Below are 22,908 nucleotides of genomic sequence, written 5' to 3' on the forward strand. Positions count from 1 at the left end.
TTTTTCACAACTCTTGACCTAAAGTTGATAGGGAGAAAAAATTTTTTTCTGTAAATGGTGGAAAATATTAGTTTTGCCGTCTACCATTTGGTCTGAAGAACGCATCCAGCATCTTCCAAAGAGCCATAGATGATGTTCTTCGGGATAAAATTGGTTGTTCCTGCCACGTAAAGGTAAATTATGTTATTTTCTTCTCAATGACAAAAGAAGAACATATATCTCATGTGGGCGAGGGTCTTAAAAGTTTGCGCGATGCTAACATGAAAGTGTCAAGGGAAAAGTCTCAATTTTATATGGCAAGTGTTGAGTTTCTTGATTTTGTAGTCCAATGAGGGTATCAGAACAAGCGTAGAAAAGGAGAGAACTCAAAAAGCCCGGCAACGTTTATGAACTAGTGTTTCATCAGGGATTTCGCAACAATTGAGATACCATTGACTAATATTCTTAATGGAGAAGCTGGTAAAGCTTGTAAGTTTCGTTCAAAAAATTTATTTGCCTGTTGATTTTGATGATACCCAATGTAATGATGTAATTCTGCACTACCCAGACTTTTCGGGGCCTTTTGACCTGACAACGAACGCTTCTTCTACGGGTGTTGGTGCGGTTCTATCGCAAAATAAAACACCGATAACCATGATTTCGAGAATGCTGAAAGACATGGAAGTAAACTACGCCACTAATGAGAGGTAGCTTTTGGCAATTGTATGGGCCTTAGACACCCTGGGCCATTACTTGTACGGAAAGAACGCACACATATGCAGTCTCCGATAAAACCCCAAATTGCGAATCGAAGAAAGCGGCGCAAAGGTTTTATTTAAGCCAGGAAAGGAGAATTAATAAGCTAATGCTTTATCGCGCCAGACCGTTTATGCTTTGCAGAATGCTCCAGAGTCAGATGTCGTGATGATACACAGCGAAGAGTCTTTAACTTATGTTCTCGAAGCTAGTGACAAACCAGTCAACTGCTTCCAGAATCAGATAATTCTGAAAGAAACAGTCACCCCGACTCGCAGGACATTTTTTAAATGTTTGGAACAAAGACACGGTACCTTATTACGTTTAGCAGTAAGGAGAACTTGATAGACCAGATAAAGGATTTTATGACTCCTAACGTGGTAAATGCAATACACTGCGATCTTCCGACTCTGGCCTATATTCAAGATAGGTTGGTTAGGCTATTTCCCGCTATCAAGTTCTGGTACTGCAGACATTGGGGGACGGATATAATAAGGAGAGAGAAACAAAAGGAAATAATGGTCCTACAGAATAATAAGGCTTAAGTTAAGCAGGTTTTACTCGACTATTATTTCCAAAAATGGTTAAGATAGCATCCGAAGTGGTTCTTAATAGCAGGGTTTGCAAGACGGGAAAATACGCAAGGCATCCAAAAAAATAAGAGCTTGGAGTGACTTCAATACCCTCGCGTGTAGGTGAGATGTTACACATTGATATATTCTCAACAGCCGGAAAATATTTCCTTACGGCAGTTGACAAGTTTTCTAAGTTCTCTTTGGTTCAGCCTATTGCGCACCATTGAAGATGTGAAAGCTCCTATTTTGCAATTGGTAAATCTTTTTCCCCGCATTAGGAGATAATGCGATACTGAGCCGTATTTTGTTTCTGCTACGATTCGATATTTGCTGCAAGAGCAATTCGGGATAGATGTGATTAGCGCGCCTCCGTTACATATCATTTCAAACGGACAGGTAGAGAGATTTCACGGCACTTTATCACACGGGATTCTTAACACTGCAATGGAAGATAGATGATATTGTCCAAATATTTCTCCAGGCAGCCACAGAATACATATAATAGAACATATCACTCTGTAAGAAGAAGAAACCCATTCTTGCATTGAAGCTGTCTATGCCAGCCTTGACCATATTTTGCACATAGTAGGAAAACTTACGAAAGCACAGCATGAGCAGCTGAGTAGAAATAATCCGGCTCGGCAAAATGGTATTTTTAAGGTAGGCGACAAGGTTCTGGTAAAATCCAACAGACGTTTAGGAGATAAGACTACCCCTCTATACGTAATTGAAGCTGATCTGGGAACCACGTACGTTCTTGTAAAAGGGAGGGTGGTTCGAAAGGACAATATAAGATAGAGCTCTTGGTTAGATAGATGCGAGACTAAATACTTCTTACGAGACTAAACTTTTTGATAAATGTAAATATCACCCTACCCATTGTGAAAGAAGAACTTTAAGCATAATGCGATATTGAAGACATTTCTTCAAATGTCACTATTACTTAGCAATTTAATGGGGCCCAAGTTAATATCATAAAACATCTAAGCTGTAATATGTAATATATAGTTTCTAATTCGTTTAAAATCTAAGCATCTTTTTTTTCTGGCCCATGCAGCTAGATAGGTCAGCACAGTCGGAGCTTCCTCTGCAATGACCCACTGGTTGCATCATTTACCAAAATACGCTAGAGATACATGCACTTCATACGTACACCAATATCATGAAAAAAATGAGGATATCCCTATCAATATTTCGCGCAAAAATCACAAACCAAATAATGTTTTTTAAGGTTATATTTTAAGCCGCGCAGCTCAAATTTTCGATGGAAAACTATTTTTATATTTTCTCGAGCACAATCACCAAATGTTAAGTTACCGAGCGTTTTTGTGTAGCTGCAATTATTGTTAAAAATTTCAGTTTTTAACAAAGTAAAAAAACTGTTCTATGTAAATATAGTAATAATAATATATGTAAATATATTATTTGATCAGATTTGATATAATGATATGAGCGATATATGTGGATATGTCTGAGGGGTTAAAGACCAAACGAAAAAGACAGAACGCGGCTCAACGCTTGATGATGCGGAGGGACCGAGAGATACCGCGATAGAGCGAGACCACGATAGCGTATGCAGGTGGCCGATCGAATTCACGGACCAAAAGGCGGTAGAACCGACTAATGTCACGGGTCTTTATACCCAAGGATGGGAAACCTTCTCATTGCACCCCCAAGGAAGCTCAGTGACAAGGAATATGCGCTCATTGCATTTCTAGACAATGAAGGTGCTTTTAAGAATATCATACCATGCTCCGTAAGACAGATCCTGGTCAAACGGAGCTTCGATGTTACACTGGGAGGATCATCTATTCAGAGATACGTCAGAAGGAGTGCTCCGCATCCTAATGATGGAAAAGCTGAAAATATTTTCGACTTGGGCGAATAGGAATGGGCTTGGTTTAATTCATCCAAGTCTCAACGAAAATGAAAATATCCATGAGGCTCATTTCCTTTCACAGGATAGACTGCAGTCTAGCGGTAAAGAGAATCACTGAGCTCTGGCTGATTGGCAGGTTTTCGGTGCCTTCAATTGCCTTCATTATTGCTGGAGCTGCAGGAGACGGTTTCGCCGTATGCACATCTTATGGCACTTCTTGGCAGTAGGGTGTACTGACTTAACGGGCCTAACTGACCTCACAGAGATCTCCCTACACGGACTGGTAACCTTCATAGGAAGGGGGATACATTGTTAGATCCCTTGACTAACCGGTAGCACAAAAAAGAGATATTTTTAGATTCATAGGAAAGAAAAGAGATATGAAGCGGCAATTACAGTTCATATTACCCTATGAGTATCATGCGGGAATATTTCGAATAACGGAATTAATTATGGCTAAGAACAGAGGATAAATTGTCTAGTCCTTATATTAGGAACGTTTGTAAGCGTGTTATCTATACTATGCTGGCTATCTATTATCCCGATATATAAATATATCCCGATTGATAAAGTTATGTTAAAACACGTCACGAGAGCGAGAGAGTTAGAGAAGAGCTGCAGATGCAAAAATTAAGCTGCAAATATGTTTAAACGCAAAAATGAAGAAAAAGAAGCAAAACTATATTCTTAATGCAAATAATTTTCACCCATTGCATTTCGTCACAACGCGAGCGATACTGACAGGTTGATCGATATTATGAAATTCATATATGATGCAAGGAACACCTGCTTTCCATTTGTGCACTTTAATTCCTGAGATCTAAAATTATTTCAATGTCGTTCTACGACTTTTGACTTATATGTAGTTCTACAGCCCAAATGGTTGATTTTATGTCATAGTTAAGTTGATAGTCGTCCTTAATTTTCCAACAAAACTGACTCCTTCCTTTCAATAACAATTTTGAATTCGTTTTGAATATGTTAATCTGTGTAATGATGAATATTTGAGTTTATTTATAATTAAATTATATAATATTAATTAATAAAATTCATCTGCAATTCATCCGTAAATCCAGTTTGAAATAGTTTGAAATAGCCTTTGTTGAGCCAAGCAGAAAAGGGCGAAGCTGCGTAAAATAAGTTACATATATTATAAATCTGAGTAGCGGCGGCGGGTTATCGGTTTTGTTTACTTCTCCCCCGTTCGCATGCGCTTTGCTGGTATTTGTAGCGCATGCGCTTTGGGGAGCTTTTTCGTAGAGCTGTTGCACACTAGCAAATCTTCCATTTGTGTGCGTTCATATTGCTAAATTCATATTGCTAAGCTTTGCCACTTGCAATTTTGTTATTGATTTGAGCGACTGCAAGTTGGGTTAGAGTTGAACCCACGAAAATAAAGACTGAAGTTGTATTGAAATTGAACTCTGGAATTTTAATTCATTTGGCCGCTATTAAAAACTATTAATAGCACAACAGCCTTAAACTTTAAACTTAAAAGACAGATGAAATTCAATTTTTTGGGTGGCACCTAATACAGTTAGTTTGTTAGAAACACATTTTCCCCCATAATATGTATGGGGTAAAAATAATGGTAATACCCATGCAGAGGGTATCGATATGAGCATGCCCGTTTGTCTGTCTGTTTCTACGCAAAATAGTCTCAAAGTTTTAAAGCTATCGAGTTGAAACTTTGCACACATTCTTGGTACAGTCCATTTTGGGCAAAGTAATCCAATTTGCCAAATTGGTCAGTCAGTCGACTATATTCTATAGCTGCCATATAACTGAACGATCGGAAATGACAACCCTTGCTATTTTTCAATTGATTTGATAGTGAAATTCTCGTAACGATCGGCGAAATTTATACGATACATATATAATACTACATGTACTGCAAGTGTGTACAAACTTCGGCTCTGTCCGAAGTTAGCTTTCCTTTCTTGTTATCCAATACTGCGCTGTTCGAAAAAAATCCGTTCCTTTCAAGAGAAATCGAGGCAATGATACTCCCGATACTAGACTATTGCATTGTCATAGCTTAAAGTAGCGATGGAAAGAGAAAAGAAGTTATTTCCACCACAGTAACACTAAAGTCAAGTAAGTGATGCGCTGGCCGACCTGATATACGCAATCGACCGTAATGACTGAAGCTAGAAAGAGCTGTATATATGAAATGTGCTTAACTTATAAAATATTGAGAAATTTTTTTGCCAAAGGCAAAAAATCACCCCAATCATGCCTACGCTACGGTCGCAGGATTTGGCCCCATGTAACTTTTTTTTGTTTTCAAAACTAAGTAGACTTATGAAATTTGATTTAGACTTCTTAAATTTAACGTTGCTATATACAAAACCAAACACTTAAAGTTCCCAATAACAATACTCAACAATACTTACTCAACACTTTTAGTTCAACTGAGCGCATTGAAGTGTAATTTTGTTTATTTCTTGCTATGCAAGTATATGTTCCCTGGTCGGCAGCCCGCTGGACATTTTCAATAGTAAGTGTAGCATTGTTAATTCTCTGTCTTGCATTTACGGGTAGTTTCACTCCATCTAAAATGAGAAAATATTCGACCATCATAAATAACGATACATTTTATGCAGGGGCGCACGCAGGGGGGGGTTTTGAGGGGTTCGAACCCCCCCCCCCCCCCCCCCCCCCCCGAAATGTTGAAAAAATTGCAAAATTAACGGGAAAATAAAAATATAAATTTCATGTTCATTCAAAAATGGCGCCACGCTCATAGTTCATTCAAAAATGGCGCCATGCTCATAGTTCATTCAAAAATGGCGCCATGCTCATAGTTCATTCAAAAATGGCGCCATGCTCATAGTTCATTCAAAAATGGCGCCATGCTCATAGTTCTGGCAGATACCACGAGATCGCCACTTACAAAATGAGTAACTATATTGACATGTTGATAACCTATAAAATAATGTGACGTTTGTTTACGTTTGTTTACGACCTGCCCAACAAAAATGTCTAATGCAAAGATAACATCATTTTTCAAACCAAAAAAATGCGCCAATTTTGGACCCTAATATTCCAAATACTCCATTTCCCGAACAAGTTCAAAATGAAAATGAAAAGGCCATGAAAAACACTGCGAAAAGACCAAGATTAGAGGATTCAGATTCTTTAGATCCAGCACGTCACGCACAGAGCGATGGAGTAGCAATAAGAGTTAGAATAAAGCATATCCTGCTTCGCAAAAGAACTTTTGGGAGAAATTGCGAAGCAATTTTTCAATTGATTTTTATTATTTGTAGGGTCCACCTAACGACGTTGAAAAGTTTTGTAGAAGACAATTATACGATAATGAAAAGTACGAGCTCCTCGTGAATGTGTGGACACCAGATGTTTCTTTCAAATTCCCATCATCGGGTAACAGAAATCTTAAGTTTCAACTTTCTTGGCTGCGAGCATTCCCCTGGTTGGCTTATTCAACTGTTGAAGATGGAGCTTATTGTCGACTCTGCTTATTATTTGTGCAAAAAAACATCGGTAAAGGAAACCATGAAAACGTTGATATGTTGGTTCGAAGCGCTTTCCGATATTGGAAAAAAGCTTTAGAAAAATTCAGAGACCATCAATCCAGAAAGTATCACAAAGATGCGCATGAAGATGCGCAGAATTTTAAAATGATACATGAAGAACGCAATTGACCTGGGCAAAAAACATGTCCAACAAGAAAACAGACAGAAATTGAAACCCATCATTCGCATCATTTTACTATGTGGCAGACAAGGACTAGCACTTCGAGGACATCGGGATCGGGGCCCATTATCGAAGGATATGCCAGTAGAGAATGATGGAAATTTCAGAGCTCTTCTTCGTTTTGCTATGGAAAGTGGAGACATGGTTTTGCAGGAACATTTTAAAACAGCAGGTGCCAATGCAACTTATCTGAGCGACCGCATTCAAAACGAGGTTATCGAAGCTGCAGGAGAAATCATCACCCAGGATTAGTAAAGCGCGTCAATGAATCAAAATGTTTCACAATAACTGCTGATGAAACCACCGATGTCAGTGGGATCGAACAATTAACGTTGGGTGTTCGATATGTTCAATGTGTCGGAAAATTTCCGAAGAAAGAGCACAAAATCCGAGAAGATTTTCTGCGTTTCGTCCCTGTGGTTGATGTGACTGGAGCGGGCCTTGCAAAAACAATCCTGAAAAATTTGGAGGAAATTAAAGTTGACACCAATTTCATGAAAGGGCAAGGTAAATTCGTAAATATCGTGTAAGTTTATAGAACGATTCATAGAATGTAATACTGTTTTTTTTTCAAGGTTATGATGGAGCTCGAGTTATGAGCGGACAATTCAAAGGCTGTGCGGCTATTGTCAGAAAAACGTGTCCAGATGCTCTTTACTTGCATTGCGCTAATCATAACTTAAATTTAGCCATCACACACGCATGCGATATATCATCAATCCGAAATTGCATGTCAACTGTCAAAGCGGTAGTGAATTTTTTCTGTAATTCAAACAAGGCTGGAAATTTTTTGAAGTCACATATCCTCGCAGCGAACTCTGGAGCGAAGCAGACCCGTCTTCTCAAATTTTGTGAAACGCGTTGGGTTGAACATTTGGCATCGCTCAGTTTGTTTTTCGAAGTGTTACAATTTATTTGCTCAGCACTTGAAGACATGAATGAAATGAACATCAAATCTGATGGTGTTCAGCCAAATACTTTGCTTGCGTCTATTCGGACGGCTGAGTTCATCATAGCGTTGACTGTGCTGAAACCTATCTTCAGCTTGACGAAAAATCTGAGCCTGTTCCTTCAACAGGAAGACTGCGATTTGAGCCAATGCGTCAGTTACGCGAACGATGTGCACGAAGCTACAGAAAAATTCAGCGAAATCTTTATTTTAGCGACTGAAGCTGCAGAAACCATTGATGCTGAGCTGAATGTTCCTCGACGAGTAGGACGACAGAAAAATCGGGACAACTACGAAGGGAGTATTGAAGATTACTATCGTCGATCAATTTACATTCCGTTCTTGGACAAATACTCAGAAGAGCTCGAGTCGAGATTTTTGGAACATAGGAATATTCTCTCCAGGATACAAAACATCATTCCGGAGAAATGTGCGGACATTGATGTGTCTGAATTACACGATACTGTTCAAACCTTGAAAGAAGAATGGCCAAATGACATCCCTGTATTCACCGAAGAATTCGAAGCAGAAATTGAGTTGTGGAAAAGGTAATCGTATTGGCTCAAAATATGCTTGGATTATAAAGAAAAATTTTTCTAATTACAGAAAATGTTCAAATCTTTCCAAAGAGAAGCCCATAAAAACATTCATCGAAGCTTTGGACGTTTGCGATGAAACATTCTATCCAACGGTATACCGATTTCTTCAGATCGGTGCAACACTGCCAGTAACAGTGGCTTCGAGCGAACGGTCGTTCTCTACACTACGAAGATTGAAGACATATTTACGCAATAAGACTGGAGAGCAAAGATTGAATGGATTGGCGCTTCTGAACATTCACCGGGATCTGGAAGTAACCTCTGACGCAATATTGAGTATAATGGCCCAAAAACCAAGAAAGATCGATATTACATTGTGAATTATTCATGAATAAATTATAAATATTCACATTCAAACTTAACTTACCTAACCCCCCCCAAAAATATTTCCTGCGTGCGCCCCTGATTTTATGAGAATAGCACAGTACCAAAATAAACACCATAATAAAAGCACAGTCTTTTTAAAGACGGAATTCCATGAAAATCTTAAAAGGTATACAAAGTTGAAAATCAATAAACTACACAGGCGGACAAAATCTAACTATTTCACTTGCTCCATAATCTTTAGGCTCCCCAGAACCATAGTCCAGAAAAAACAAAGGTCCAGAAAGAAAAAAAATCAAAAATCAAGCCTATACTTTTTACCATCATAAATCTATTTTCTAAATAAAAATGTTGGAAAAAGTCCCAAGTTTCAAGCCCCAAACTATATGGTAGCTATAGAATACAGTAGGGTGATCCTCATGAAAATAGGTAGATCGGACAAGTTTTCACAAAATGGAATTAATATCATTTTATCTTAAAGAGCTAAAATTGGGCAAGCCATCCCGGTCGTTCCAAGTTAGATTAAAAACTTCATCAATTTCTTTTCTTAGGTGTACCGCGGAAATTTGGTGATGGAACCCATGTTTGTTCTGAATTTTGTTTCAGGGGACCCTAAAGGATATGGAGCAGTTGAATTGGCCTGTGTTACCAGACGTAAGCAAAAATGAATCTGTATAAATTTAACTGGATGTATTGCTATCAAAAGCTATGTTATTTGTTAAGTGAATCAAGATTATGTTACTAGTGGCATCCTTAAGCTCTGATCTCGTATGCTTTCCGCTCACTATCCACTTAAATTTATTTTTGGACTAGGCTCGGACTAGCCTACCATTCACTACTGGCGTTTTACACGGTAAGTCTGCCGGGTTCATGGCCTCAGTTTCGGATGCTATTTCACGTAGGTCTGGTCTCCACTATTGCTGTGATGGTTGTCTTGCTGTTCAGGACAAAATTAGATCGTTTATGAGACAGACTAAAAGTGGATTCAAAGTGGATTTCTAATATTGGATTAGGGGTTTTCGCAAAATCAATGACCAACTTTGTGCGCCCGGTTTACAGTTTAGTAGTCTTCAACTACTAAATGAGTCTCCAAAGCGTAAGAAATCTTCTTTTAGTTATATGCTTGTGGCGAATTATCTTCAGCCTACTCAGGCGACAATTATGCAGCCGCTTATATCTCTGGCAACGCCAAGGGCCGGACCTGAGAAAAATTCGGCTTTCGAATATCTCAGAATAAATGAACAATTGTCTGATAAGTCCTCTGCGATCCCTGACCCAATAATTCAGACCCCCTCAAAAGTCACCGAATAGGGTAATCAACCGTCCGGACTCCCGCTACGAACTTATGCCGCAGTATTAGTAACGGCGGCTTCAAAACCCACCATCGAAACACATTTTCGTTTTCCGGCTTGCCCCTGATACTTCTGAGATTGATATCTCGGCTTACATCAAAGCCAAAACAAAAGCCGATCAGGCTTAAATATTTATACACCAGGCACACGTCTTCTTTCAAAATGCGTGTGCCCTTGCAGATGTTCAAGACGATTTGTTCCGCCAGCTTTTGGCAAGAGAACATTTTCGTACAAGAACATCAGCCAAGTATGGTGAGGAAAAAAATTACCAAGCCTGTGAGTGTAAAACTGGCCACTGACCAACCTTCAATTTCATCTTCCTCAGTTTCAAAAAGCTAATGTCTTTACTAACACTTACCTATCATAATACTTGAGGGTTTCGTAGTAAACTTCTCAACCTGTATTCTGTATTTACCTTTTCAGATGTGAGAGAACTCTGCGAAGGGGAGGAGGAGTGTTAATTTCTGTAAACTCCGAATTTTCTTCTGAAGAGGTTAAGTTACAAGAGTTGGGTGACATTGAATTTCTTTGTATTAAAATCATTTTGTCCAGTCAATCTTTGTATGTTACCAACCGTCAGAACCGCCAACATATGGCAACATTCTTCCGATATTCGTTTCGTTTTTGATGGAATTACTCTTTCCAGAACTTTGCCCTTTTCTCATATGGCCACATTCTTCCGATATTCGTTTCGTTTTTGATGGAATTACTCTTTCCAGAACTTTGCCCTTTTCTAACCCTGATCCATATCATCCCACTTTTGAGGTTTTAATCGAAAACAATAGCTTAACTGTCCTTAAGTGTACCCTTTTTTTTTTTTTTTTTGGGCGGTTCCCACTGCATACGTACAGCCTACCTCCCGTCCAACCGACCGAGGGACGCTGCCGCGTAACGTACGGCTTGAATCGCGGGAATAGATACGAGATAGATAAGCGAGGATTAGGAGAAAGATATTACGAGGAAGAGTGTTGCACATATAAGGCGGTTAATATAAGCGATTTAAGATTGTTAGTAGAGCAAAGTGACAAGATGTGGTAGAGACCATTGTAGTCCGAACATAATACCCTGATCCGTCCGTGTTGGGCATATGTCGAACTACAATGGCTGAGGAGCAGAGGACGAAAGTTTCTGGTCTTTCTACTAGGAATGTTAAAATTTAAGCGTGTTAGTAAATGCTGGCTGTCTATATTTCCATAAATAAGATTATATAAAAACATGACACCCAGCATCGTTCTACGATTTGTTAATGATGGTAAGTTGATTAGTAAAAGTCTACTATGATAAGAGGGGAGGTAAAGATTTGCATCCCAATTAAGTCCCCTAAGCGCAAAAGTAAGGAGTTTTTTTTGTACAGATTCAATGTGATCTTGGTGTACTCCATATTGAGGACTCCAGACACACGATCCATACTCAAGAATCGGACGGACCAGTGATGTATATAACGTTTTAGTTATGTACGGGTCATTAAATTCTTTTGACCATCTTTTAATAAAACCAAGCACACCCATAGCTTTATTGACCATGGTAGATACATGGTCGGTAAATTTAAGTTTCAAACCTAATAGGACACCTAGATCGTTAACCTGAGTTAATCGTTCTAAGGCGTTCCCATAGAGAAAGTACATAGCCTGGTGAGGACTAGATCGGTAAAAAGACATAAGTTTACATTTCGATCCATTAAGCTTTAGGTTATTTGCTAAACACCAATTTTGAAGTTTATCCAAATCGGATTGAAGTCTAGACTGGGCGCTAGTGAATTTATACTGAAGGCATAGTTTAACGTCTTCAGCGTACATAAGTACAAGTGCATCAGCTAAGACAAGGGGCATGTCGTTAATAAACAGTGTAAAAAGTGAGGGTCCAAGATGGCTTCCTTGGGGCACCCCAGATGTGGTGCGGACTAAACGCGAGGTAAAATCATTAAAGAACACGTTGGGTTCTCCCTGATAAGTAGCTTGAAATCCACATAAGAAGGTCAGTTGGGAATCCCAAAAGACTGAGTTTACTTATAAGAAGCGAATGGTTAACAGAGTCAAATGCTTTACTGAAGTCAGTGAAAATGAGGTCTGTTTGTAAGGCATTCCAGAAGCCATCCGTGATAAAAGATGTTAGCTCCAATAAGTTGGTAGTGGTGGAGCGGCGCTTCATGAAGCCATGCTGGCACGGAGCTATTATTGAACTACATAGGTGTTGCAAATGTGGAGTGATAAGTTTTTCAAAAAGCTTTGGAATTGCTGACAATTTAGAGATGCCTCTATAATTAGCAGCTTCGGATTTTTTCCCTTTTTTATGCAGCGGAATAATGAAGGATTCCTTCCACATAAGGGGAAAGATCGAAGTTTCCAGCGATAGATTAAAGAGTTTAACAAGCGGTTTGCACAGTGCCTCGGCGCCGTACTTCAGAACACAGCCTGGTACTCCATCAGGGCCTGGCGAATACACGGGCTTAACCTTAAGAAGATCCGATAACACACCACTTTGATCGAAAGATGGGCAAAATATAAGGTTGGCTGATTGGATATTATAAGTGTAAGGCTGAGCTAAACTGCTGCTAGGTGAATAGTTAGTTTTAAAAAACTGTGCAAAGAGATCGGCCATTGCCTGATCGGTGTTCGCATAAGAGTTCTCAAACGTAAGCAGTGGGGGAAAAGATACATGTTTACGCTTAGTGTTTACAAAGTTATAAAACTGCTTCGGATCCTGAGTAAACTGAATCCTGCAGCGGCGAATATAACTCCTATAAAATTCTGCGTTATGCACGGTGAAATTGGACCGAGCTACTAAGTATCTTGAATAACTAACTGTACAGCCAGATAATCTATGTTTGTTTAAAAGTCTACTCATACTATTCTTTAAATTTATAAGGTGCCTTGTATACTAAGGCGGATTCCTGGAAGCGGTTGCATATTTCCACGGCACGCAAGCGTCGAAAAATATGTTCAAAGTGTAATAAAATTTTTGTAATGCGATGTTTATATCCTCGCATGCCAGTAAATCAGACCAATCAAATTCCAAAATTAACTTGTTTAATTTCATAAAGTCAGCCTTACGAAAGAAACGAACTTTCTGAGATTTAACTGTACTTACTTTTGACTTAAGGTCAAAAAAGTAATTATTTTCGATTGAAACCTCAAGAGTGGGATGATATGGATCCTCAGGGTTAGAAAGGGGTAAAGTTCTGGAAAGAGTAATTCCATCAGGATCAGAAACGAAACATAAGTCCAACAGCCGACCTAAAGAATTTCTAACGTGGTTAATTTGCCCGAGTGACATGTCGAACATGCCCTCAGGGAAGTCATGGTGGGAGTTAAGCTGTAAAGACGGTGAATTATCAACATTTGACCACATAAGTTCGGGGATATTAAAGTCACCCAGAGTTATCAGCTGGTCACCATCAGACAGACGATCGAAAACCAAACGAATAGCGGACAAATGTTGCCAGTATGTTGGCGGTTCGGACGAAGGTGGTATGTAGGAACAGGTAACATACAAAGATTGATCGGACAAAGTGATTTTGATGCAAAGGAATTCAATGTCACCAAACTCTTGTGATTTTACCTCTTCAGAAGCGAATTTGGAGTCTACAGAAATTAGCACTCCTCCTCCCCTTCGCAAAGTTCTATCACATCTAAAAGTGGTGTACCTACTAGGAAAAACTTCGGAGCTTAAGATCTCCTGCTTTAACCAAGTTTCTGTAAATACTATAATGTGGGATGCAAAAAAAGAACTATCAGAATACAGTTTGGGAAGTTTACTACGTAACTCTCATGTATTCTGATAGGTAAGTGTTAATGAAGACATTAGTTTTTTGAGATTGAGGAAGATGAGGTGGAAGGTTGATCAGTGGCCTTAACATGTGGGAGTTTTACACCCAAAAAAATGTGTTTCGATGGTGGGATCACCTGCAAGGGTTTTGGTGCCGCCGTAACTAATACTGCGGCATCCGTGCGTACCGGGGGTCCGGACCCTGTTTAGTGACTGTTACAGGAGTTTGAATTATTGGGTCTGGGATCACTTGAAGCAATGCCACAGAGGACATATCGGACAATTGCTCATTGATTCCGAGACATTCGGAAGCCGAATTTTTCTCAGGTCCGGCCCTTGGGGTGGCTGCATAGTTGTCGGCTGAGCAGGCTGAAGATTATTCGACCCGAGCACATCACTAAAAGCGGATTTCTTACGCTTTGGAGACTCATTTAGTAGTTGAAGGCTACTAAACTGTGTATCAAGCGCACAGAGTTGGTCATTGATTTTTCGAAAACCACTAATCAACTCCTTGATACCGCTTTTAGTCTGCCTCATGAACGACCTCATTTCGTCCTGAACAGCACGACAACCATCACAGCAAAAGTGGAGACCAGACCTACGCGAGATTGCATCCGAAACTGAGGCCGTGAACCCGGCACACTTAGCGTGTAAAACGTTTTCACAGAGCCAGCAATGGATGGTAGGCTGGGAAGACGAGATTGTCTTATTGCAAGACTTTAATGCACAGGCCAATTTAAAATCCATAATTATTAAAAATTTAAATAATTAATTTATTAAAAATTATTTAAAATTAAATAATTAATTTATTAAAAATTAAATAATTAATTGATTAAAAATTAAATAATTAATTTATTAAAAATTAAATAATTAATTGATTAAAAATTAAATAATTAATTTATTAAAAATTATTAAAAAAATTAATAATTAATTTAAAAATATTATTTGATTTTATTAATGAGGAACCTTGAACCACTGTACTAAGGAAACGAGAAGGGGAGATTAAAGAGAGCAGTTAGTGCAAGTTAGTAAGATTTAAAGAAATAGAGATAAGAATCTCTATTGAGCGAGAGTAGAAGCAAAAGAATAGCAACAACACCGTAGGAGATGAAGAAGCAGAGCAGGGCTATGTTTGGAAAGTAAATTAAATAAATTATTATTTTACCTCCAAATATAAAAAATTGCAATTTGTTTTTATGTCTGTAAAGAAATAAACACCGATTGTTTATAGAAAGCTTATTGCAAATTTTACAAAAACGTAGTGCGCACAAAAAAAACACGTCCGTCCGCTTTAAGATAAAGAGAGGATTTTGATATAATCTCATAAATTTTGTTTCTTCCGTTATTCTGACATTATGAAATTAAACAAGAAAGGAAAGCTAACTTCGGGCGGAGCCGAAGTTGATATACCCTTGCAGTTCAGTCGCGGTCCGCTAGGTGGCGCCACGCATCTTATATTTTTAGATATATAGCAGATCGTATATAGTCGGCCGATCCTTATGAAATTTGGTATATTGAATTATTTTGCCCAAAGAGTAATTTGTACCAAGTCCCATCTTTCTAACTTAAAAAACACCAAAGTTATGCCAATTCCGATCGTTCTATGACAGCTATAGGATATAGTCGGCCGATCCTTATGAAATTTTGTACATAAGATATTTTGGTCAAATATAACATGTTTAACAAGTCCTAACCCTCTAACTTAAAAAACACCAAAGTTATGGCATTTCCGATCAATTAGTTATATATATTATATATAACTAATTTGCTTACGTTTAAAAAGTCATAGGCGAACACTGATTAGGCAATGGCCGATCTCTTTGCATAGTTTTTTTAAGCAAAGTATCCACCAAGCAGCATTCAACCTTTCTAAAGGACTGTGTTTTAAAGGACTGCGCCGAGGCTCTGTGCAAACCGCTCCTTAAACTCTTTAAACTTCGATCTTTCCCCTTATGTGGAAGGAATCTTTCATTATTCCGCTGCATAAAAAAGGGACAAAATCCGACGCTGCAAATTATAAAGGCATCTCTAAATTGTAAGCAATTCCAAAGCTTTTTGAAAAGGATACTCCACATTTGCAACACCTATGTAGTTCAATAATAGCTCCGTGCCAGCATGGCTTCATGAAGCGCCGCTCCACCACTACCAACTTATTGGAGCTAACATCTTTTATCACGGATGGCTTCTGGAATGCCTTACAAACAGACCTCATTTTCACTGACTTCAGTAAAGCGTTTGACTCTGTTAACCATTCGCTTCTAATAAGTAATCTCAGTCTTTTGGGATTCACAGCTGATCTCCTTATCTGGATTTCGAGCTACTTATCTGAAAGGACCTAACGTGTCTTCTTTAAAGTTGTTACCTCGCGTTTAGGCCGCGCCACATCTGGGGTGCCCCAAGGAAGCCATCTTGGACCCTCACTTTTTACACTGTTTATTAACGACATGCCCCTTGTCTTAGCTGATGCACTTGTACTTATGTACGCTGATGAGCTTTGTGTTCAATATAAATTCACTAGCGCCCAGTCTAGACTTCAATCCGATTTGGATAAATTTCAAAATTGGTGTTTAAAAAAATAACAAAGAACCTAAAGCGTAATGGATCGTAATGTAAACTCATGTCATTTTACCGATCTAGTCCTCACCAGGCTATGTACTTTCTTTATTGGAACGCCTTAGAACGATTAACTCACGTTAACGATCTGGGTGTCCTATTAGAGTTGAATCTTAAATTTACCGACCATATATCTACCATGGTTAATAAAGCTATGGGTGTGCTTGGTTTTATTAAAAGATGGTCAAAAGAATTGAATGACCTGTACATAACTAAAACGATATATACATCATTGGTCCATTGGATTCTTGAGTATGGATCGTGTGTCTGGAGTCCTCAATACGGAGTTCATCGAGATCACATAGAATCTGTACAAAAAAACTTCCTGACTTTCGCCCTTAGGGGACTCAATTGGGATGCAAATCTTCACCTCCCTTCTTATCATAGTAGACTTTTATTCATCAACTTACCATCATTAACAAACCGTATTCGCTGGGTGTCATGTTTCTATATTATCTTATTTATGGAAATGTAGACAGCCAATAGACGATTCAATTTTAACGTTCCTTATAGAACATTCATTCTCTACTCCTCAGCCATTGTAGTTCAACATATGCCCAACACGATCCTCTCAAGGTATTATGTTCGGACTACAACGGTCTCTACCGCATCTTGTCACTTTGCTTCACTAACAATCTTAAATCCCTTATATTAAACACCTTATCTGTGCAAAACTCTTCCTCGTGATATCTTACTCCTACTCTTTGCTTAAACTATCTCGGATCTATACCCGCGATTCGACGTTACGCGGCAGCGTTCCTCCGTCGGTTGAATGGGAGGTGGGATGTACGTATGCATTGGGAACCGCGCGATTATAATACCCTTGGTAGGCTTGGTTTAGTATTTAATAAAAAGAGAAATGTTTCCATTTCTAGTAGTTTCCATAGTCAAAAGATTCTTCCAATGATCTCGAGAATCGAGCTTTGATACCGTTGTCATTAAGCAAAAGTGGAGGCCAGACCTACGTGAGAGACCAGGCACACTTAGCGTATACAACGTTCTCACAGAGCCAGCAATGGATGGTAGGCTGGGTTGAAGAGATGTTCTTATTACAAGACTCAATGGCACAGACAAGTTTATATTCTATGATTTTTTATTATTTATTTAAAAATGTTGTATTTATATTTATTCATAATATTTAAGTAACTTGAATCACAGTACCAGGGAAACGAAAAAGGGAAATTAAAGTGAGAAATTAGTGTAAGTTAGTGCAACTGTAAAGAATAGAGATAAGAATCGAGCGACAATAGACAAAACAGAAAAAAATAAAGAAGTAGTGTAGAGCTATGCTTAGAATAAAATTAATACATTAATACAATTTCGCACACGCGAAGCGATATGAATATTTGAATAATATATGTATATATTATATATGTATATAAATGTAAATATAAATAGGCACCGGATTTTTTAATGTAATCTAATAAAAGAATTATTCAAGAACACAATCCTATCCCAAGCAGCCACAACTCTAGGCTTATTTTAGACCATATTTTAGACAATATTTTGGACTAATCAGTTTATCATCCTTCTTGATAAAGACCCTACAAAGAGTCATTTGTCATTAAAATCTACTCTTAGCTCCACCCAAATATCTAATTAATTAGACCTAAGTATATCTCCGCCTCAAAAAGGGTAAATTGAACGAGACTGCCCTCCACGTGTTCGTCTCTAAAATTGAGAAATCTGTCTTTAGTGGGATATACCCCATATATCCCAAAACTAGGCATCAGAGCATTCTTTAGATGACCCAATTACAGCGTCTTCCAGGCCGAGGTGATAGCTATAAGAGAAGCAATTTAACACCTTAATCTAGTTAACTTCACACGAAGAGATGTCGACATATACAGTCAGCCAAGCTCTTCCGAAAGATCAGCTCTTCCGGAGATTGCAAATAAATATGACATAAGCATCATCGGGGTTCCTGGACATAGGGACGTAACAGGCAACTACATTGCTGACGAACTATCTTGCGTAGGCAGCACTACACCGCTCCAGGGGGAGCGGGTACTGTTACACCAATAGCTCGATATAAACTTGAACTTAGGGAAGCCAACAAAAGAAAAAACAAATCCAGCTGGGAATCCGTTCCGAGCTCTGGCACATTATCTCAAAAAAAAGAACACCCCAACTACTAAGGATGGACAGAAACGCATCAGCACGGCTTTTAGAGTTATCACGAATGAATGAATTCGACCCACATCGACAACTGCCACAGCTGTAGGGACGAAGAGAAAAAAGAAATTGCCGAGCATCTCTATTCCACTGCCTAACCCTGCAGACTCTTGGTATATTACACCTAGGAGATAGGTGCCTATCCGAAATTTCGAAGATGTCAAAAATAGATCTGAGCAGATTAAAAAAATTTACTAATGACTCAGGATGGGGAAACTGTTAGACTATAACAGTGGTGCAATCGAAGTCCAGGGTAAACGAGTCGGATTGGGCCATTACCAAAACACAGCACGTAGCCTAGTCATGATGTATACAAACGGACCAGTCAGGTGTACGCCTTTCCGCATTCTACACGCAACGAACACGCCTGATCCTACATTGCGAGGGGTGGTCAAATCGGAAGCTCGAGCCCGTCTAGTAAACCGATCGGAGAGATCAGTACTCGACCCAGTCAGGAGACTCCTGAGCCAGGCTCACTGCTCTTGTCCTTCACCAAAACCGCAAATCCTGCCTGGTGTACACCTGTAAAAATACCTATGCCTATAAAAATCATGTAGTTTTTAAATAAATAACAGAAAGTTTTGACGAAACGAAATTTGAAAGAAATCACTTGTCGATAAGTTTTGGCGAAACGAAATTTAAAAGAAATCACTTGTCGATATTTTTCTTTAAACCAATTACATATGATGGTGTTGGACATAAAAGTCTTTTTTTTTAAAGAAGCTTGCTTATATATGTATTTATAGGCTTTTATATTTAAGCAGAATATGCTTTAGAACCGTTCATATCAAAAACTAATTAATGTTTAATGTTATAGAGGCCCCCAATATTTTGTATATAACAAAATAAACTTTTCCATATTTATTAGAGATAGGCTAAATAATTATATAGATAGCCAAAGCCATTCCGCCGTCTCCTTCGTCGATGCGGATCGTTAATAATAATAAGGAGGCCCTCTTCTCCGCCCATTCAGACGCAATGTGATCTGTGCAAGAATGAACCGGAGAAGCTGAGACATATTTAACCAAATATAAATTTGAATTAATAATATGAGATGGATATTGTTTTTATTTTATTCAACAAAAATTTAAATATATTTGGTTTATCCTGAATAATTGTACATATGAATTTATGGTATAAATATCTAAAAGATATATCAAAAATAGAATTTTATGGGATCGGACCCATGGGATTACGTGATTACAACAGTATGGTTTAAAAACGATTTCCTGCAGTCTAAACAAATACTTATGTGGTGCACTGGAAGCACTTAAGAAAGGGCCTAATTGCTCGTTATCAGCAGTTCCATCTTCTTGTGTTCAAGCATTGAACACGATAAAAATTCCAAAGATAGAATGTCAAGAGATCAGACACATGGGAACATGTAATCAACAGCATTGAAAACGATCTCCTGCAGGCTAAACAAATACTTATGTGGTGAACTTGAAGCACTTAAGAAAGGGCCACATAGTATGTGAGCGTGCTGTCCGTTGATAAGTATTTTTAAATAGATTTAAAATTTTCATGTACCTTTCTCGAAGGATAATTGTATGAAATAAAAACAGTTTTAAAAACGAAACTCATTGGAGTAAGACCTAATTATTATAAGGGACTCCTCTTAACAGTAGTCCTATAGTAATAGTACCCAAAAAAATTTATGCATCGGACATTCCAAAATTTCGTATGGCTATTAATCAAAGAGGACTTAATAAAATAACTATTGACGATAAATTTCCTATCTCTAATATAGATTAAAAAAGTTAATGAAATTCCAATATTTTACAACATTAGATCTAGCAAAGGGTTTCCATCAAATAAAAATGGACCCAAACAAACCCAAATAAAATTCAAGCTATTCACGATTTCCAAATTCCAAGTACTCCTTAACAAACAAACAAACAAATTAAACATTTATAGGCCTTTGCGGATTTTACCGAAAGTTTGTTGGAGAATTTGCAAAAATTGCTAAACCAATGACTCAGTGCCTTAAGAAGGGTTCAAAAATAAATGTCAAAGATATTAATTACGTTGAAGTATTTAAAAATTAAAAACACTAATGATAATAATTCCTAATGATGCTTTATGCGCCGTCCTATCTCAAGAAGGTAGACCAGTTTGCTATGCAAGTAGAAAATTAAATGATCATGAAGTAAATTATTCAACTATTGAAAAAGAGTTATTAGCCGTAGAATGGGAAACTAAGTATTTCCGTCCCTGTCTATTTGGAAGAAAATTTAAAATTACATCCGATCATAAATCACTAGTTTGGTTACACAATATTGAATATTAAAAAATACATCTTAGTCAATATGATTGTGGTATGAATTACATTAGAGGAAAGGAAAATTAACATATGTAGCAGACGCCTTATCTAGGCTACCTAGATGATAGGCTACCTAAAACGAAGATGATTTACAAAGTAAAGGAGAACACCGAGCCCAAGAAGACAATGGCAACTGTATTCAGATTACAGAGCGACCAATTAATCACCAATTAACATTTTAAAAGAGAAATGAAGATAGTAGTGAATTAGTCCGATACTTTTAAAATATCATATATTATAACAATAAAATATATTAATAAGACGGAACGTACAGCAAAAGACATTATTATTAAATTTGTATACGGACACAATTTTGTAATGTACATAAATAATGACGAAGAATTCGAATTATTTCAAAGGGCTTTCATGGAATTAATTAAACCAAATTTGGGAACAAAATTAATGAAAACATCAGTTATACTTCCTAATATATCTACCTACGCATATTTTTTACGAGAAAGAAATTAATATTCATGAGAAAACTATTCATCAAGGTTAAAGCTAAATACTATTTTCCAGATGTACAAAAATTAATCCAAAAAAGAAAGGAAACTTCGGGCGGAGGCAAAGCCGATATACCCTTGCAGTTAAGGTTGTGTCATTTCCGATGTTCAGTTATATGGCGCCTATCGGATATAGTCGGCCGATCCTGATGAAATTTGGCAGATCAAATAAGATTGCCCAAATGGACTCCGTAGAATGTCCCTTCATTCTAACTTAAAAAACACCAGAGTTATGACATTTCCAATCAGTTCTTAGTAGACCTCGGAATTTACATATTTGCATACTTTTAACGGTTTAAGTTGTTTGAATTCTGAAAACACCAAAATTCATTTCAATGAATAGATAGTTAAAGACGAACGGCATATTTTTTTTTTTGTGCATATTTGCATAAAATGCAAAAAATATGCAAAATATATGCAGAATATGCAGAGTATATGAAAAATATGCAAAATATGCTAAATACATGCAAAGGATATAAGAAAAATGATATGATTATTGAAATCAAAATATTTAATAAAAGCTATTCATAGAGCTGTAATAGATTAATATTTGATTAATTATTATTAATAGTTTCTTTTATTTAAGGTAATTTGTGTTGCTAGAGAGCTACTTGTAAAGCTTTGGCGTTTATCAGCACAATTTCATTTCTCTTGACAATGGAAGGCCCATTGCTTCCAAGGAAGTTATTATTTCTGCAATTCTATTAAAATTCGATTTTCGAAACGCAGTAGCTATGTAAATTTTTTTGGTGAATATTTATTTTTGGCATGGCTTGTTACGTTACTTAAATATCAGCTTGAACTCGTTTTTTTAAAACCACAAGTGAACACGTAAATCACTTAGACCACAAAGATTTACTCTTCTTTTTACATTTTTAGAAAATGTTATATATTTACGTTACGTTTCCCACATGTTTTATTCCTGGTTTATTAATATTTAAAAAGTAGATATACCTTTTTTACGAAAATTAATTTCATATTTTTTGAATAATTTTTGCATATTTATTGCATATATTTAGCATACTTTTAATATGTATTTAAAATTCTAATATTTGAAAAATGTAATGTCTAAATACAAAATTTGGCATCAAATGGATAAAAAATAAAAAAAAAACATGCAAATTCCGAAATCTAGTTATAAGGCAACTATAGGATATAGTCGTCCGATCCCTGCCGTTCCGACTTATATACTGCCTGCAGACAAAAGAAGTATGTGTGCAAAGTTTCAGCTCGATAGTTTTAAAACTGAGAGACTAGTTTGGGTAGAAACAGACAGACAGTCTGACGGACATATGCTCATATCGACTCAGGAAGTCATCCTGATCAAGAATACATATACTTTATAGGGACGGAGATGTCTCCTTCACTGCGTTGCACACTTTTGACCAAAATCATC

General features: G+C 37.5%; 1 protein-coding gene across 6 annotated transcripts in view; it reads right to left on the minus strand.

Annotated features, from left to right (window-relative positions):
• The window catches only part of LOC26514435 (Down syndrome cell adhesion molecule-like protein Dscam2), a 1,172,063-nt gene that overhangs the window by 419,549 nt on the left and 729,606 nt on the right, over positions 1–22,908 (minus strand). For 5 of the 6 annotated variants that reach the window (XM_044715439.1, XM_044715441.1, XM_044715442.1 and 2 more), the window contains exon 12: positions 5,586–5,744. In XM_044715439.1, the coding sequence (XP_044571374.1) occupies positions 5,586–5,744 (159 nt within the window). Of the gene's footprint in view, positions 1–5,585; positions 5,745–22,908 lie in introns of those variants that run through there. The other variant, XM_044715444.1, reaches the window with a different exon arrangement.

The sequence above is a fragment of the Drosophila ananassae genome, chromosome 3L (assembly GCF_017639315.1).
Source record: "Drosophila ananassae strain 14024-0371.13 chromosome 3L, ASM1763931v2, whole genome shotgun sequence".
NCBI classification, from domain to species: Eukaryota; Metazoa; Arthropoda; class Insecta; order Diptera; family Drosophilidae; genus Drosophila; species Drosophila ananassae.